The sequence below is a fragment of the Drosophila rhopaloa genome, unplaced genomic scaffold (assembly GCF_018152115.1).
Source record: "Drosophila rhopaloa isolate 14029-0021.01 unplaced genomic scaffold, ASM1815211v1 contig_3, whole genome shotgun sequence".
Lineage (NCBI taxonomy): Eukaryota > Metazoa > Arthropoda > Insecta > Diptera > Drosophilidae > Drosophila > Drosophila rhopaloa.
In genome coordinates this window covers 25,386,047-25,404,747 of record NW_025335123.1, presented here as the reverse complement: position 1 = coordinate 25,404,747, position 18,701 = coordinate 25,386,047, and the positions used below count along the sequence as shown (strand labels likewise).

At 39.2% G+C, this 18,701-nt stretch overlaps 2 protein-coding genes across 9 annotated transcripts; one reads left to right on the top strand and one right to left on the bottom strand.

Annotated features, from left to right (window-relative positions):
* Window positions 1–42: 42 nt before the first annotated feature.
* LOC108041904 (apoptosis-inducing factor 3) lies at window positions 43–18,508 on the bottom strand. Of its 8 annotated transcripts, none has more exons than XM_044460830.1 (4): window positions 18,387–18,508; window positions 5,971–6,057; window positions 5,757–5,890; window positions 43–2,043 (listed from the first exon to the last, which is right to left on the bottom strand). In XM_044460830.1, the coding sequence occupies exons 1-4, from the start codon at window positions 18,392–18,394 to the stop codon at window positions 329–331; spliced, it is 1,944 nt and encodes a 647-aa protein (XP_044316765.1). In that variant the 5' UTR covers window positions 18,395–18,508; the 3' UTR covers window positions 43–328. The 8 variants fall into 8 exon arrangements, with proteins under 8 accessions (XP_044316765.1, XP_044316766.1, XP_016975450.1 ...); XM_044460831.1 differs by having other exon boundaries at window positions 5,757–5,878; XM_017119961.2 differs by lacking the exon at window positions 18,387–18,508 and adding an exon at window positions 6,287–6,468.
* On the top strand, window positions 2,205–4,036 carry LOC108041907. The gene has a single exon (XM_017119968.2). The coding sequence runs from the start codon at window positions 2,228–2,230 to the stop codon at window positions 3,026–3,028; it is 801 nt and encodes a 266-aa protein (XP_016975457.1). The 5' UTR covers window positions 2,205–2,227; the 3' UTR covers window positions 3,029–4,036.
* Window positions 18,509–18,701: the final 193 nt, after the last annotated feature.

Genomic DNA, 18,701 nt, shown 5'->3' with positions numbered 1-18,701 from the left:
AACATCAAAGGAGTTTGTATTAAAACAAAAACAAAGGCAATCTTAAATAACGACATCGTTAAAACACTTTATTTAGCAAAAATAATTCAATATGACTCAAAAAAAATACATTGTGTGGCAAGGGAGAAAAAGCTTACATCTTTGATCTCTGGGGCCAAAAGCGGCATCCGCGGCAGGAACTCAAGGAAGTTCCCCCGAACTACAATTATCAATATACACAGATAAGTTCCTAAGTGCTTCTTTGCATACGAGTATATAATGAATACCCAACGATTGCATGACATAAATAACAACAAATCTTAGCGACAATACACAAATAGCTGATTATTTAGCGAACTTGGGGCAGCGGTTCGCCGAGCTTCTTGACCCAGTCCTCACGAGTAGCGGGATCGGTGACCTGGCCGCGTCCGAGGCATTTTCCCTGCGAGATGAGCTCCGCGAACTGGGCCACGATCGGATCCCGACCGCACGAGGCCACCGCCGTCACCGTGTCCGCCTCGTTGATGAAGTAGGCCACGAACTTGAAGTCGTCCAAGCTGCCGTCGATGATGACTTCCTTGTAGGAGCCGTGGCCCGCATACCGCAAGCCCTTGCCGAAGATCAGGGTGAAGAAGAAGGGCACGGCCTCCAGCTTCTTGGCCCCGCCGCACATGTTGATGGCCGCCACACGTCCGTGGTACTGGGCCAGCTGGTAGTGGCCGATGTTCACGCGATCGTGGGCCAGGCCGTGGATGTGGGCGTTGGCTATGTCGCCGCCCACGTACACATCGGGCACATTGGACTCCAGGAAGTCGGTGACGTCCACGGACCCGTTGCGGTTGACCTTAACGCCCGACTTGGCCAGGAACTGGGTGTTGAGCTTGGAGCCCGTGCCCAGGATGAGCAGGTCGCAGGGTAGACGTGTGCCATCCACCAGCTCCACCTCGGTCACCTTGCCCTCCTCGTTGCCAATGATGTCGGTGATGCCGCTCTGCATGCGCATGATCACCTTGTTATCCTCGAACAGCTGGAGCATCCTTTGGCCAATCTCGGGGCCGAAAGCGGCCTTCAGCGGGACATTTTCGCGAGCCACCACCGTGACGCTCTGCACCTTGGATACCAGGCCAGCGGCTGCCTCCAGGGCGATGAAGCTGGAGCCCAGACAGACGACGCGGGTCTCGGGAGTGATAAAGGCGTTTATGGCCTTGGTGTCCGCCAACTCGCGAACGGTGCGCACGTTCTCCAAGTCGACCCCGGGAATGGGCGGCCGGAAGGCGGAGCAGCCGGTGGCCAGGTAGATTTTATCGTACTTCACCACATAGCCGTTGCTGCAGTGCAGCTCCTTCTGGGCGGAGTCCAGCTTCTCGGCGGCCACTCCCTGCCACAGCTCGATGTCGTATTCCTTGTAGAAGTCCTCGTCGCGGAATCGCAGCTGCTCAATACCCAGGCTCATGGCCTTGGAGATCTTGACGCGGTCGTAGGGCAGATAGTCCTCGCGGCACACGAAGATGAGGCGCCCGGTGAAGCCCTCCTGGCGGATGGTTTCCACGGCCAAAGCGCCTGAAGGACCGCCGCCGACCACGATGAACACCCTCTGATCGTCGGGCTTGCGTTTGACCATGTTCTTGAGTCGCCTGTCCTTGGCCAGGTCGGATCGCTTGGCCCGGAGCATGACCTGTCCCTTGGTGCCCACCTCCACGCGATAGCAGGGAATGGAGTCCATGCCGGGGAAGTCCTCAATGTCGCCGGTCTCCAGATTGAAGCAGGCGCCGTGCCAGGGACAGCGGACTCGACCCAAGCCCAGGGCTCCAGTCTGGAGCGGAGCACCATAGTGGCTGCACTTGGCTCCTACGGCCAGCAGGCGATCGTTCTGCTTCACCAGCAGCACGCGGGTGTCCTCATCGAAGTCCACCTGCTTCATCTCGTTCTCCTTCAGATCCGCCACATTGCAGTCCACGCGGACGGCACTGGTGTACTCCGAGTCCGGCGAAGAGGCTTCCGTCGACATGGTTGTACTGGGACTCTGGGTGCTGCACTTGGACTGATACGAACCGACGGCACCACCTGGCGAGGCCATCATGCAAAGAGAGAAGCAAAGAGAAACGGCGATGAAGATACAGATAACGAGAATGTGTAGATGTGTGGGCACACGAAAATTTTCCTGTTTTTCATTAGGTTTAGGTTTAGGGTTCAAGGGAAAGTGGGGCGCCGCTTGCTGCGCAGGTAGAATCAAAGATTAGTCAAGAAAATGCCTCGCTCGCGTTCGGAAGTCTTTCTGGGCCTGCTAATGGTCCTGGTGCCAGTCCTGGCCCACTCCCATCTCAGCAATGTGCAGGAGCTGGAGCTCAGTTCGCTGCGCACCCACAAACAGCTTTTGCAGGCGGAGATCGCCCGTCTTTTTCTCGAGCAACCGCCTCGAGCGGAGAACCAACTCCTGCTGGACGACCTGCAGCTGCGAGATCACAAACTGGGTCAACAAATAGAGAGCCTGGAGGATATCGCCAAGGGCGCGACCACACAAAGGCTGGCCATAAATCTGACCGCTGACTTTGAGCACCTGCAGCACAAACTGGACGATTTGAAACGCCAACTTGAACTGCTGGATGGACGGTTTGCCTCCCAAGAAAAGCAGCTTGAGGGCCACGCATCCGAAATAGCTCCGTCGGCGCCCTCCGGATTGGGTTCCTTCCTCTGGGGACCCCTGCTCACCATGCCAGAGTTTCCGCAGGGCAGTGTGGCCGGTGACCAGCAACATAGCCACCACCAGGACCACCAGCAGGACCAGCAGCAGGGCTCCAGTCCCTCGATCATCAAACGAGTGCTGGACATGCTCAGGCCTTCCGTGGGAGTAGCAAGCCTACGGAGCCGTTGGGCTGAATCGGAGAAATCAGCTGGATCGGGTTTGGCCACGGCCAAGCCCGTCCACCCACTCAGCGCCGAGGAGCTCCTGCCACAGCTGCAGGAGCAGCGCAGGTTTCTGGACAATGCCATTACCCGACTAGAACTCCTGGCGGCCACGAAGGGCTCGAACAAGAATAGAATCAATTAGGCTTTAAATAGAAGTATAAGAATAATCGATACCTAAGGAAAGTTTTCATTCAAATCCGGCAGCAAGTACAAAGACAAATCTACCTGATTATAAATCGTCAAACTGAGGATCAAACTTAATCAATTTGTACTGACAAATAGAAGCTGTAGTATTTAAAAGATCACTCCAGTAAAGCCGCACCCATAAATTGTTGAGGTCGGATGATGAGTCGGCTGTTTTATAGTAATGACCGTACATAGTAGCTATTTAAAACAAGTTGGTTAATTTGAAACAAAACCCCTATTAAATGAAGTTAATGAGAAAAAAATAATAAAAGTCATCATTAAATTTCTTATTCTTTCTTAAAGTGTTAAACTACAAATACTAATACAATCTGTGTGTCTTAGAGACAAGCTCGAAACGATTGACTCATTTGACCTACAATGTCGCAACAACTTAAAATAACCAAATAAAAAGCCTTGCTACGTCATCAGATGATAGGGGAAACTATAAACCGTAAGCGTAACACCTGTTAACCTGTGTTCCACTCGGTGTTTGTCGGTTCTGATATGGCTGTTATGCCTACACGCCCCTATCTTAAGTGACTTGCTTTATGATGTATGCATATGATATCGCTGATAAAACTATGATTGAGCTTCAATGATGGGGCTTTTTCCTGACGAACAGGAAACTACTCGGGGCTCAAACATTTCACCTATCGTCATGATACGAGTGTGCTGAACTGCAAGAATAGCAAGTCATCTCATATTCACACACAGTGAGAACGAAAAGTATGCTTTCATGATGGGCAAAATTAATACTTTAATTTATAATATATTCCTTTAAATAACGAACTTATTTAAAAATACAACCATAAAAAGTAAACCTATTGAATATTTAATAAAATAAAAACTGACTGCTTCTGGGTTCAAGATGGTTTCAAAATTAATTACTACCAAAAATGGTTCTAATCGCCACACATTGTTATGCAGCCAGAATCAATACCTGTAATTGGCCAGTAAAAATACATTTTACCTTTTGTTTTTGTGAATATTCCCGTTGGTTTCAAATTACTGCGTTTTAATAACTGTTTGTCAGCGCATTTATTTAAAAAAGAACAGGTTTTAACATTTAATATATTTGGAAATCTAAACTTTATGATTTCTTTACTGCCAGCCTACTCTATTTTAAGAGTATTGCTCTTCATCCAGTATATGTTACTCATACGTCGGCCCTGCACTGTTTGTTTCTAACCTCTTTTAATTAGCTATGATTCGCCATATGAATACCACAGTTGGGTTTCTCACACACACTTGGACATAAATAAATAAAACCGGTTGGCCTCGTACAATTCAAGTGAGTCAAAAGCAAGACCAATAATAATAATAATTGCATGAGAACAAGTTTCACCAAAATAATTATACTCACGAATTTCAGGTATTACCGGCAAAGGATAAGGGAGTATTTGGACTAATTTTAAGAGCTCGAAGCTTGTGCACTGCCAGTTGACGGAGTAATGAACTGGAGACCGCCACCGGAGCCGTCAATTTAAGCGAACTGGCAGCTCTACAAAGAGCCCAAGAGAACGAAGAGCAAGGCAATAGGCTGAGGAAGAGGCATAGGCGAAACTGCGATAGCGGTGACTAACAACAGCTGCCCCTACAGTGAATATCGATTATCGGAAACACACGGAGAACAGTAGTTGAACCAGTGTAATGTGACCCACAGGTGAGCTACTTTAAAACTTCCTTCCAAATCTATAAATGACTTTTAATTACAAGGCCATTTAAAACTGAAATTATACAGTCCAGTAGACTACATATGTACATCATTTAGAATTTCATGTTCAAATATTTTTGTTATGTAAAATTGTTAAAATCGATTTTGCCAATTCGATTTGGTCAATTTGGTTCCGTGTTCCAGAATTCAGAAGAATACATATATACTATGTCTTACATACTAGAATTTAATACCTGAAATGGACTATGTTAGACTTGTTTAACTTGAGACTTAGTTTAGTAGTTACTTTTCAACAGACCTGGACAATAATTACAGATGAATATTGTTACTCAGTCTTCAGCAGTCTTTACATCGCAATAAGTATTAACTGGTAACTGCTGTGGCAATGACGCAGCAGTAAAGCAATCACGTTTCGCGCTCCCGCTGTCCGCGCCTATTTCTCTTTTTCTTTCTAAATCTTGGACTTATGCCGCTGAGACAATTATCTCAGCACCCCTCCCCAACAACACCCCTCTAAAAGCGGGTCATTCCCATTCTCTTAACCACAATTCCCAACCACTTGGCCTCATTTGATTTGTAAAAGGAACACAGCAATGTTGAATATCGGATCATCTACGACATGACCACATTTTTCAAATTACGGCCAGAGGGACATGGGATTCAGATAAGACTACTGTGGAACTACTAAACGCATGTAGAATTAATCTTTTCCAAATTACCAAAAAGTGGTAATATTCAAATTCAAGGACATCTGTAAACCAAACTTGGGTACAATCAGACTATCAATTTGAAGCATTTTGGAAACGGGTTTTATCTTACTATAGAAAAATTAAGTTTAGTAGCAAACATTTTTAACATTTCTAGGAAAAAATAACTGCAGACCGCAGATTATAGAAATAGTTTAGTTCACATAAAAACAAAAACAATTTCACAACGAAAACATGTATATTTCTGCAACTCGAAATTGAACGTCTTAAAAGTTAACCCCTGTTAGCAAAAATTTAATTACCTGTAGATTTTTCTTTCTTGGGGGTACTTCCCGTGGTGTTGTACTCCTTGCAGTTGATGGAACCCATTGTGTGTAGGCGGCGGTTGTGCAAATAATTCAAATATGACTGTGCGTTGAGTCCTCTGCAAGTTTGTCTGTTTAAAATCCGTTTCGGAATTTTTAAATTTATTTTTAAATTTATTTTTTAGATGCAGGACAACCACACAACGTTTACCTGGGCTGAAGCTTGAATATCCTTTGGATGTTTCTGATACTACTTTGCGTGTAGGCGAAGTTTAGAGCTGCTCGATAGGGTTGCCACCTGAAAGTTTAAAAGTTTGTTTTTCCACTTATTAACAATTAATCAACGCACTAATACCCGCCATCAGTTAGTTATTTTCACAAGCGTTAATCAGTTTTTTTGTATTAATTTTTCAACTGGCTGACTCATCCGTCAGTGGATATTTCTGAACGAATTCCTCAAATTTTTTGAGATGCTGTTTTTGCAGAATACGCACATTGTTTATCTGCGAATTCCCCGTTGCACTCACCACTCTCACTGCTGGAATAACAATAACAAAAACAAAACAACTGGAATCGCGTGGAACGAGAGAGCGTGCAACAGGTCTGTTGGGATAAATGGACCAAATGCGGGGGCGACGGAGCAAGGAAGAGAGCAAGAGCGAGAGCAAGCACGTCTGACGCGCGTGAACTGCCAACCGCGTATGGCGCGCAACTTCGTCGCTGGACTCGACTGGAACTGGAAGCTTTGTGCCTTCCTATCAGGTGTGCGCACAGGGGCGGTCAAGATAGTAGGACCGATTAGTGCGCTCTGTTATCTTAACGCCCAGATTCCAATACTTATTTATAGTTGTCTGTCATACTACTTATTCAAATCCACTCTAAAGTGGGCTGATAATCAAATCTTACAACTAGAAGTATTGTTAGTTCATAAAAAAAAAGGTTCAATGTTTAAGATAGCTTAGGCCACTGCAAAGATAGTCGGATTGGATTTTAACAGTGCATTGCCATTCAGTTCAATACAATTTGAGACAGCATTCCAGATCACTAGAATTATAGTTCCGACCGCAGTTGTATGCCTCTCCGAGCATTCGAGTGTGTGCTCCACTCCCCAAGACAAACGTCTGTGCGTTTTACTAACAAAAACGTCTCGACCTTGCCGTCGCCGCACTTCACAGCCAAGCAATCTCTTCCACCTCCTTTACACCAACTACCACACCCCTTGCCGGCATTAATTTGGAATGGCCAGCAACAAGAAGTAATATTGAAAGTAAGACATGGCTCGGCCTTCGTCACGTTACAGACCAATGCACTCGGCGACCCATCCACCTGTTGCCAGTGTCCACTGTGCCACAGTTAATGCCGGCAAAGTTGAATCAGCAACGGCGGATCTAGAACACAAAGAAAAACAGCGTTTTGATTGTGGTTTCCATAACTCCCCGAGTGGAAAAACCGCGCTGAGTAACCCTTCTCGTTAATTTTGTGTCAACTTGTTTATAATTAATTGGAAAATGCCAGTTCTTTTAGCACGTTGCAGTACTTGTTGTTAAATGCTGATATTTTGTTATCTGCAAAGTACATGGTGTATCTTGGATATGTTTAGTACTTGTTTATTGAACTTTTTTTATTTTTTTGCACACGTAGCATATGAAAGCTATATGTTTACCATAAAAGTTAATTTGATCTGGGTATCAAAACTGTTATCTAAATTCTTTGGGAAGTGCCTCCGGTATTTTGAGTTCAAATCCCTTCTTACATATGTCAGGTACATTATCTGCATCACTGTCTTCAGTCCCATTTCGTCAATGCCCGTCTATGGTTAATGACACTTGCCAGTTTCGGTTCCAACCTAGTTCTATCAGACCCTGTTAATATTTTAAAAAAAAAGACCTTCTAAACTATTTAAAAGTAATGAAAGATTATCCCATTAGGGTTTTGTAGTAGTATACAAATAAAAAACAAGCCATTTTTATACAATTTGGAAAGGGGTTACATTGGTTAAAGAGATGAAAAATCGACCCAAAAACAAAAAAAAAACTGAAAACACAGTTTTTTAGATAATGAAACCACAATCATTTTAAAGTATGCCACTTTGAAATCGAATGTCCGTAACAAAAGTTATGGGCTTACTTTTCTTTGGACACTTTTCTGCAGACCCATTTTTGTAAAATTTGGAAAGGGGTTACATCATTTAAAATTACGAAAAATCGACCCAAAAAAAAGTAAACTAAAAACGCAGATTTTTAGGGAATTAAACCACGATCATTTTGAGGTATGCCACTTTGAAATAGGATGTCTATAAATTTTAGAAAAATGGGCTTGCAGAAAACTGACCTAAAACCTGCACTTCTTAGCCCATAACTTTTCTTATAGACATCCTATTTCAAAGTGGCATACTTCAAAATGATCGTGGTTTCATTCTCTAAAAAACTGTGTTTCCAGTTTTTATACCCTTGCAGAGGGTATTATAATTTTGGTCAAAAGTGTGCAACGCAGTGAAGGAGACATCTCCGACCCTATAAAGTATATATATTCTTGGTCAGGATCACCTCCTGAGTTGATATAGCCATGTCCGTCTGTCCGTCTGTCTGTTTATACGCGAACTAGTTTTAAAGCTATCGAATTGAAATTTTGCACGCAGTATATATGACGGAACGGCCGGGATCGGCCGACTATAACCTATAGCTGCCATATAACTGATTGATCGGAAATGCCATAATTTTGGTGTTTGTAAAGTTAGGAAGTTGGGATTTTCTATGCGTTTTATTTTTTGCCAATCAATCCGACCTATCAAATTTCATAAGGATCGGCCGACTATATCCTATAGCTGCCATATAACTGAACGATTGGAAATGCCATAACTTTGGAGTTTTTAAAGTTAGGAAGTTGGATTTTTTATGAGTATTAAGAATGCATCATATGAATAATTTTGGAGAATATAATTTACAGAGTATTCTGCAAGGGTATACCAACTTCGGCTCCGCCCGAAGTTACCTTTGCTTTCTTGTTTTTTTGTTTTTTTGTCGATTTTTCAGCAATTTTTGTAAGCAATAATTTTTCTAAAATTTGGAAAGGCGTTACCAAATTTTAGAAAAATGGGCTTGCAGAAAAGTGACCTGAAACCTGCACTTCTAAGCCCATAACTTTTCTTATAGACATCCGATTTCAAAGTGGCATACTTCAAAATAATCGTGGTTTGATTCTCTAAAAATCTGTGTTTCCAGTTTTTATACCCTTGCAGAGGGTATTATAATTTTGGTCAAAAGTGTGCAACGCAGTGAAGGAGACATCTCCGACCCTATAAAGTATATATATTCTTGATCAGGATCACCTCCTGAGTTGATATAGCCATGTCCGTCTGTCCGTCTGTCCGTCTGTCCGTCTGTCCGTCTGTCCGTCTGTCCGTCTGTCTGTCCGTCTGTCTGTTTCTACGCGAACTAGTCTCTCAGTTTTAAAGATATCGAATTGAAACTTTGCACACACCCTTCTTTCCTTTGCACGCAGTATATAAGTCGGAACGGCCGGGATCGGCCGACTATATCCTATAGCTGCCATATAACTGATTGATCGGAAATGCCATAACTCTGCTGTTTGTTAAGTTAGGAAGTTGGAATTTTATATGGGTTTTATATTTGGCCAATCAATCCGACCTACCAAATTTCATAAAGATCGGCCGACTATATCCTATAGCTGCCATATAACTGATTGATCGGAAATGCCATAACTTTGGTGTTTGTGAAGTTAGGAAGTTGGGATTTTCTATGGGTGTTATATTTGGCCTATCAATCCGAACTACCAAATTTCATAAGGATCGGCCGACTATATCCTATAGCCACCATATAACTGATTGATCGGAAATGCCACAACTTTGGTTTTTGTTAAGTTAGGAAGTTGGGATTTTCTATGGGTTCTATTTTTAACCAATCAATCCAACCTATCAAATTTCATAAGGATCGGCCGACTATATCCTATAGCTGCCATATAACTGAACGATTGGAAATGCCATAACTTTGGTGTTTTTAAAGTTAGGAAGTTGGGATTTTTTATGAGTATTAAGATTGCATCATATGAATAATTTTGGAGAATATAATTTACAGAATATTCTGCAAGGGTATATCAACTTCGGCTCCGCCCGAAGTTAGCTTTTCTTTCTTGTTTTTTTTGTTTTTGGGTCGATTTTTCATTATTTTAAGCAATGTAACCCCTTTCCAAATTTTAGAAAAATGGGCTTGCAGAAAAGTGACCTAAAACCTGCACTTCTTAGCCCATAACTTTTGTTACGGACATCCGTTTTCAAAGTGGCATTCTTTAAAATGATTGTGGTTTCATTCTCTAAAAACTGTGTTTCCAGTTTTTTTTTGTTTTTGGGTCGATTTTTCATCATTTTAAGCAATGTAACCCCTTTCCAAATTTTAGAAAAATGGGCTTGCAGAAAACTGACCTAAAACCTGCACTTCTTAGCCCATAACTTTTCTTATAGACATCCGATTTTAAAGTGGCATACTTTAAAATGATTGCGGTTTTATTCTCTAAAAACTGTGTTTCCGGTTTTTTTTTTTTTTTGGGTCGATTTTTCATCATTTTAAGCAATATAACCCCTTTCCAAATTTTAGAAAAATGGGTCTGCAGAAAGGTGTCCAAAACCTGCACTTCTTAGCACATAACTTTTGTTACGGACATCCGTTTTCAAAGTTGCGTTCTTTAAAATGATTGTGGTTTCATTCTCTAAAAAACTGTGTTTCCAGTTTTTTTTTTTTGTTTTTGGGTCGATTTTTCATCATTTTAAGCAATGTAACCCCTTTCCAAATTTTAGAAAAATGGGCTTGCAGAAAAGTGATCAAAAACCTGCACTTCTAAGCCCATAACTTTTGTTACGGACATCAGATTTCAAAGTGGCATACTTTAAAATGATTGTGGATTCATTCTCTAAAAAAAATGGTTTTTCCAGTTTTTTTTGGTTTTGGGTCGATTTTTCATCATTTTAAGCAATGTAACCCCTTTCCAAATTTTAGAAAAATGGGCTTGCAGAAAACTGACCTAAAACCTGCACTTCTCAGCCCATAACTTTTCTTACAGACATCCGATTTCAAAGTGGCATACTTTAAAATGATTGTGGTTTAATTCTCTAAAAAACTGTGTTTACAGTTTTTTTTTTTTTTTGGGTCGATTTTTCATCATTTTAAGCAAATTTTAGAAAAATTGGCTTGCAGGAAAGTGACCTAAAACCTGCACTTCTTAGCGCATAACTTTTCTTATAGACATCCTATTTCAAAGTGGCATACTTCAAAATGATCGTGGTTTCATTCTCTAAAAAACTGTGTTTCCAGTTTTTATACCCTTGCAGAGGGTATTATAATTTTGGTCAAAAGTGTGCAACGCAGTGAAGGAGACATCTCCGACCCTATAAAGTATATATATTCTTGGTCAGGATCACCTCCTGAGTTGATATAGCCATGTCCGTCTGTCCGTCTGTCTGTTTATACGCGAACTAGTTTTAAAGCTATCGAATTGAAATTTTGCACGCAGTATATATGACGGAACGGCCGGGATCGGCCGACTATAACCTATAGCTGCCATATAACTGATTGATCGGAAATGCCATAATTTTGGTGTTTGTAAAGTTAGGAAGTTGGGATTTTCTATGCGTTTTATTTTTTGCCAATCAATCCGACCTATCAAATTTCATAAGGATCGGCCGACTATATCCTATAGCTGCCATATAACTGAACGATTGGAAATGCCATAACTTTGGAGTTTTTAAAGTTAGGAAGTTGGATTTTTTATGAGTATTAAGAATGCATCATATGAATAATTTTGGAGAATATAATTTACAGAGTATTCTGCAAGGGTATACCAACTTCGGCTCCGCCCGAAGTTACCTTTTGCTTTCTTGTTTTTTTGTTTTTTTGTCGATTTTTCAGCAATTTTTGTAAGCAATAATTTTTCTAAAATTTGGAAAGGCGTTACCAAATTTTAGAAAAATGGGCTTGCAGAAAAGTGACCTGAAACCTGCACTTCTAAGCCCATAACTTTTCTTATAGACATCCGATTTCAAAGTGGCATACTTCAAAATAATCGTGGTTTGATTCTCTAAAAATCTGTGTTTCCAGTTTTTTTTTTGTTTTTGGGTCGATTTTTCATTATTTTAAGCAATGTAACCCCTTTCCAAATTTTAGAAAAATGGGCTTGCAGAAAAGTGACCTAAAACCTGCACTTCTTAGCCCATAACTTTTGTTACGGACATCCGTTTTCAAAGTGGCATTCTTTAAAATGATTGTGGTTTCATTCTCTAAAAACTGTGTTTCCAGTTTTTTTTTTGTTTTTGGGTCGATTTTTCATCATTTTAAGCAATGTAACCCCTTTCCAAATTTTAGAAAAATGGGCTTGCAGAAAACTGACCTAAAACCTGCACTTCTTAGCCCATAACTTTTCTTATAGACATCCGATTTTAAAGTGGCATACTTTAAAATGATTGCGGTTTTATTCTCTAAAAACTGTGTTTCCGGTTTTTTTTTTTGTTTTTGGGTCGATTTTTCATCATTTTAAGCAATATAACCCCTTTCCAAATTTTAGAAAAATGGGTCTGCAGAAAGGTGTCCAAAACCTGCACTTCTTAGCACATAACTTTTGTTACGGACATCCGTTTTCAAAGTTGCGTTCTTTAAAATGATTGTGGTTTCATTCTCTAAAAAACTGTGTTTCCAGTTTTTTTTTTTGTTTTTGGGTCGATTTTTCATCATTTTAAGCAATGTAACCCCTTTCCAAATTTTAGAAAAATGGGCTTGCAGAAAACTGACCTAAAACCTGCACTTCTCAGCCCATAACTTTTCTTACAGACATCCGATTTCAAAGTGGCATACTTTAAAATGATTGTGGTTTAATTCTCTAAAAAACTGTGTTTACAGTTTTTTTTTTTGTTTTGGGTCGATTTTTCATCATTTTAAGCAAATTTTAGAAAAATTGGCTTGCAGGAAAGTGACCTAAAACCTGCACTTCTTAGCGCATAACTTTTCTTATAGACATCCTATTTCAAAGTGGCATACTTCAAAATGATCGTGGTTTCATTCTCTAAAAAACTGTGTTTCCAGTTTTTATACCCTTGCAGAGGGTATTATAATTTTGGTCAAAAGTGTGCAACGCAGTGAAGGAGACATCTCCGACCCTATAAAGTATATATATTCTTGGTCAGGATCACCTCCTGAGTTGATATAGCCATGTCCGTCTGTCCGTCTGTCTGTTTATACGCGAACTAGTTTTAAAGCTATCGAATTGAAATTTTGCACGCAGTATATATGACGGAACGGCCGGGATCGGCCGACTATAACCTATAGCTGCCATATAACTGATTGATCGGAAATGCCATAATTTTGGTGTTTGTAAAGTTAGGAAGTTGGGATTTTCTATGCGTTTTATTTTTTGCCAATCAATCCGACCTATCAAATTTCATAAGGATCGGCCGACTATATCCTATAGCTGCCATATAACTGAACGATTGGAAATGCCATAACTTTGGAGTTTTTAAAGTTAGGAAGTTGGATTTTTTATGAGTATTAAGAATGCATCATATGAATAATTTTGGAGAATATAATTTACAGAGTATTCTGCAAGGGTATACCAACTTCGGCTCCGCCCGAAGTTACCTTTGCTTTCTTGTTTTTTTGTTTTTTTGTCGATTTTTCAGCAATTTTTGTAAGCAATAATTTTTCTAAAATTTGGAAAGGCGTTACCAAATTTTAGAAAAATGGGCTTGCAGAAAAGTGACCTGAAACCTGCACTTCTAAGCCCATAACTTTTCTTATAGACATCCGATTTCAAAGTGGCATACTTCAAAATAATCGTGGTTTGATTCTCTAAAAATCTGTGTTTCCAGTTTTTTTTTTGTTTTTGGGTCGATTTTTCATTATTTTAAGCAATGTAACCCCTTTCCAAATTTTAGAAAAATGGGCTTGCAGAAAAGTGACCTAAAACCTGCACTTCTTAGCCCATAACTTTTGTTACGGACATCCGTTTTCAAAGTGGCATTCTTTAAAATGATTGTGGTTTCATTCTCTAAAAACTGTGTTTCCAGTTTTTTTTTTTTTTTTGGGTCGATTTTTCATCATTTTAAGCAATGTAACCCCTTTCCAAATTTTAGAAAAATGGGCTTGCAGAAAACTGACCTAAAACCTGCACTTCTTAGCCCATAACTTTTCTTATAGACATCCGATTTTAAAGTGGCATACTTTAAAATGATTGCGGTTTTATTCTCTAAAAACTGTGTTTCCGGTTTTTTTTTTGTTTTTGGGTCGATTTTTCATCATTTTAAGCAATATAACCCCTTTCCAAATTTTAGAAAAATGGGTCTGCAGAAAGGTGTCCAAAACCTGCACTTCTTAGCACATAACTTTTGTTACGGACATCCGTTTTCAAAGTTGCGTTCTTTAAAATGATTGTGGTTTCATTCTCTAAAAAACTGTGTTTCCAGTTTTTTTTTTGTTTTTGGGTCGATTTTTCATCATTTTAAGCAATGTAACCCCTTTCCAAATTTTAGAAAAATGGGCTTGCAGAAAAGTGATCAAAAACCTGCACTTCTAAGCCCATAACTTTTGTTACGGACATCAGATTTCAAAGTGGCATACTTTAAAATGATTGTGGATTCATTCTCTAAAAAAATGGTTTTTCCAGTTTTTTTTGGTTTTGGGTCGATTTTTCATCATTTTAAGCAATGTAACCCCTTTCCAAATTTTAGAAAAATGGGCTTGCAGAAAACTGACCTAAAACCTGCACTTCTCAGCCCATAACTTTTCTTACAGACATCCGATTTCAAAGTGGCATACTTTAAAATGATTGTGGTTTAATTCTCTAAAAAACTGTGTTTACAGTTTTTTTTTTTGTTTTGGGTCGATTTTTCATCATTTTAAGCAAATTTTAGAAAAATTGGCTTGCAGGAAAGTGACCTAAAACCTGCACTTCTTAGCGCATAACTTTTCTTATAGACATCCTATTTCAAAGTGGCATACTTCAAAATGATCGTGGTTTCATTCTCTAAAAAACTGTGTTTCCAGTTTTTATACCCTTGCAGAGGGTATTATAATTTTGGTCAAAAGTGTGCAACGCAGTGAAGGAGACATCTCCGACCCTATAAAGTATATATATTCTTGGTCAGGATCACCTCCTGAGTTGATATAGCCATGTCCGTCTGTCCGTCTGTCTGTTTATACGCGAACTAGTTTTAAAGCTATCGAATTGAAATTTTGCACGCAGTATATATGACGGAACGGCCGGGATCGGCCGACTATAACCTATAGCTGCCATATAACTGATTGATCGGAAATGCCATAATTTTGGTGTTTGTAAAGTTAGGAAGTTGGGATTTTCTATGCGTTTTATTTTTTGCCAATCAATCCGACCTATCAAATTTCATAAGGATCGGCCGACTATATCCTATAGCTGCCATATAACTGAACGATTGGAAATGCCATAACTTTGGAGTTTTTAAAGTTAGGAAGTTGGATTTTTTATGAGTATTAAGAATGCATCATATGAATAATTTTGGAGAATATAATTTACAGAGTATTCTGCAAGGGTATACCAACTTCGGCTCCGCCCGAAGTTACCTTTGCTTTCTTGTTTTTTTGTTTTTTTTGTCGATTTTTCAGCAATTTTTGTAAGCAATAATTTTTCTAAAATTTGGAAAGGCGTTACCAAATTTTAGAAAAATGGGCTTGCAGAAAAGTGACCTGAAACCTGCACTTCTAAGCCCATAACTTTTCTTATAGACATCCGATTTCAAAGTGGCATACTTCAAAATAATCGTGGTTTGATTCTCTAAAAATCTGTGTTTCCAGTTTTTTTTTTGTTTTTGGGTCGATTTTTCATTATTTTAAGCAATGTAACCCCTTTCCAAATTTTAGAAAAATGGGCTTGCAGAAAAGTGACCTAAAACCTGCACTTCTTAGCCCATAACTTTTGTTACGGACATCCGTTTTCAAAGTGGCATTCTTTAAAATGATTGTGGTTTCATTCTCTAAAAACTGTGTTTCCAGTTTTTTTTTTGTTTTTGGGTCGATTTTTCATCATTTTAAGCAATGTAACCCCTTTCCAAATTTTAGAAAAATGGGCTTGCAGAAAACTGACCTAAAACCTGCACTTCTTAGCCCATAACTTTTCTTATAGACATCCGATTTTAAAGTGGCATACTTTAAAATGATTGCGGTTTTATTCTCTAAAAACTGTGTTTCCGGTTTTTTTTTTTTTTTTGGGTCGATTTTTCATCATTTTAAGCAATATAACCCCTTTCCAAATTTTAGAAAAATGGGTCTGCAGAAAGGTGTCCAAAACCTGCACTTCTTAGCACATAACTTTTGTTACGGACATCCGTTTTCAAAGTTGCGTTCTTTAAAATGATTGTGGTTTCATACTCTAAAAATCTGTGTTTACAGTTTTTTTTTTTTTTTTGGGTCGATTTTTCATCATTTTAAGCAATGTAACCCCTTTCCAAATTTTAGAAAAATGGGCTTGCAGAAAAGTGATCAAAAACCTGCACTTCTAAGCCCATAACTTTTGTTACGGACATCAGATTTCAAAGTGGCATACTTTAAAATGATTGTGGATTCATTCTCTAAAAAAATGGTTTTTCCAGTTTTTTTTGGTTTTGGGTCGATTTTTCATCATTTTAAGCAATGTAACCCCTTTCCAAATTTTAGAAAAATGGGCTTGCAGAAAACTGACCTAAAACCTGCACTTCTCAGCCCATAACTTTTCTTACAGACATCCGATTTCAAAGTGGCATACTTTAAAATGATTGTGGTTTAATTCTCTAAAAAACTGTGTTTACAGTTTTTTTTTTTTTTTGGGTCGATTTTTCATCATTTTAAGCAAATTTTAGAAAAATTGGCTTGCAGGAAAGTGACCTAAAACCTGCACTTCTTAGCGCATAACTTTTCTTATAGACATCCTATTTCAAAGTGGCATACTTCAAAATGATCGTGGTTTCATTCTCTAAAAATCTGTGTTTCCAGTTTTTTTTTTGTTTTTGGGTCGATTTTTCAGCAATTTTTTTAAGCAATAATTTAAAAAAAAAAAACTGGAAACACAGTTTTTTAGAGAATTAAATGACGAAAAATCGACCCAAAAAAAAAAGAGTAAACTAAAAACAAAGATTTTTAGGGAATCAAACCACGATCATTTTGAAGTATGCCACTTTGAAATCGGATGTCCGTAACAAAAGTTATGGGCTAAGAAGTGCAGGTTTTGGACACTTTTCTGCAGACCCATTTTTCGAAAATTTGGAAAGGGGTTACATTGCTTAAAATGATGAAAAATCGACCCAAAAAAAAAAGAGTAAACTAAAAACAAAGATTTTTAGGGAATCAAACCACGATCATTTTGAAGTATGCCACTTTGAAATCGGATGTCCGTAACAAAAGTTATGGGCTAAGAAGTGCAGGTTTTGGACACTTTTCTGCAGACCCATTTTTCGAAAATTTGGAAAGGGGTTACATTGCTTAAAATGATGAAAAATCGACCCAAAAAAAAGAGTAAACTAAAAACAAAGATTTTTAGGGAATCAAACCACGATCATTTTGAAGTATGCCACTTTGAAATCGGATGTCCGTAACAAAAGTTATGGGCTAAGAAGTGCAGGTTTTGGACACTTTTCTGCAGACCCATTTTTCGAAAATTTGGAAAGGGGTTATATTGCTTAAAATGATGAAAAATCGACCCAAAACAAAAAAAAAACTGTAAACACAGTTTTTTAGAGAATGAAACCACAATCATTTTAAAGAACGCAACTTTGAAAACGGATGTCCGTAACAAAAGTTATGTGCTAAGAAGTGCAGGTTTTGGACACTTTTCTGCAGACCCATTTTTCTAAAATTATATTGCTTAAAATGATGAAAAATCGACCAAAAACAAAAAAAAAAAACTGTAAACACAGTTTTTTAGAGAATTAAAAAACAATCATTTTAAAGTATGCCACTTTGAAATCGCATGTCTGTAAGAAAAGTTATGGGCTAAGAAGTGCAGGTTTTAGGTCACTTTTCTGCAGACCCATTTTTTTTTAAATTTGAAAAGGTGAAAAAATGGTGAAAAATCGACCCAAAAAAAAAAAGTAAACTAAAAACACAAATTTTTAAGGAATCAAACCACGATCATTTTGAAGTATGCCACTTTAAAATCAGATGTCTGTAAGAAAAGTTATGAGCTTAAAAGTGGAGTTTTTATAATTATTATAATAATACAGAAATAATAATGGTCACTGCAAGGGTGTAGAAAAGTATAACAAAATTACGAATTGTTTTTTGCATAAACATTTTAAATTTAATTGTATTTTTTATATCCCTTTTTCAGATTGTTCCTCACAACTTCCAATGTTTTTACGTTGACCCACCCTACTGTTCAGGATTCCAATGTAGGGAGAGCCAAACTGGACGCCGTGGGATTGCTCAAAGGCCATGTGATTCGCCCCCCGCTGTGGACTATCAACGCAACGCTAATGGCAGTTAAACCACTGGGAGGACTAGATAATTACCGTCTGAATGGCACGTCTGAGATATATAAATCTCGTAAAGGCGGCACGTACTTGCCTTTGTGCACATGCGGCTAAATTTGATAGAGGCGGAAGAAAGTGCATGGTGTGCTACTTACACAGCCATTGTTAATTGGTTGCCGTCCTGCCCTGCACCTTGCCCATATTGTAATATATGATACTACTTTTATGTGAAGTTATATTAATTATATCTTGTTTACAGCTGCGCAGTGTGGCCGGACCAGTTCAAAAATGAGCGCGCTTTAAGTGAGACCAGAGTACGGGCACCAGCTATTCTAAGGGAAAGAAGCGACGGGCACACTTGTTAACTAATTGGAAACGCCGGTCCAGTTGGAATCTAACTAAGTAAAATGGATCTGTTAGTGTTAATCCCTGGCATTCCCGTCTAGTCTTAGACCCTGGAACCCCAGTCA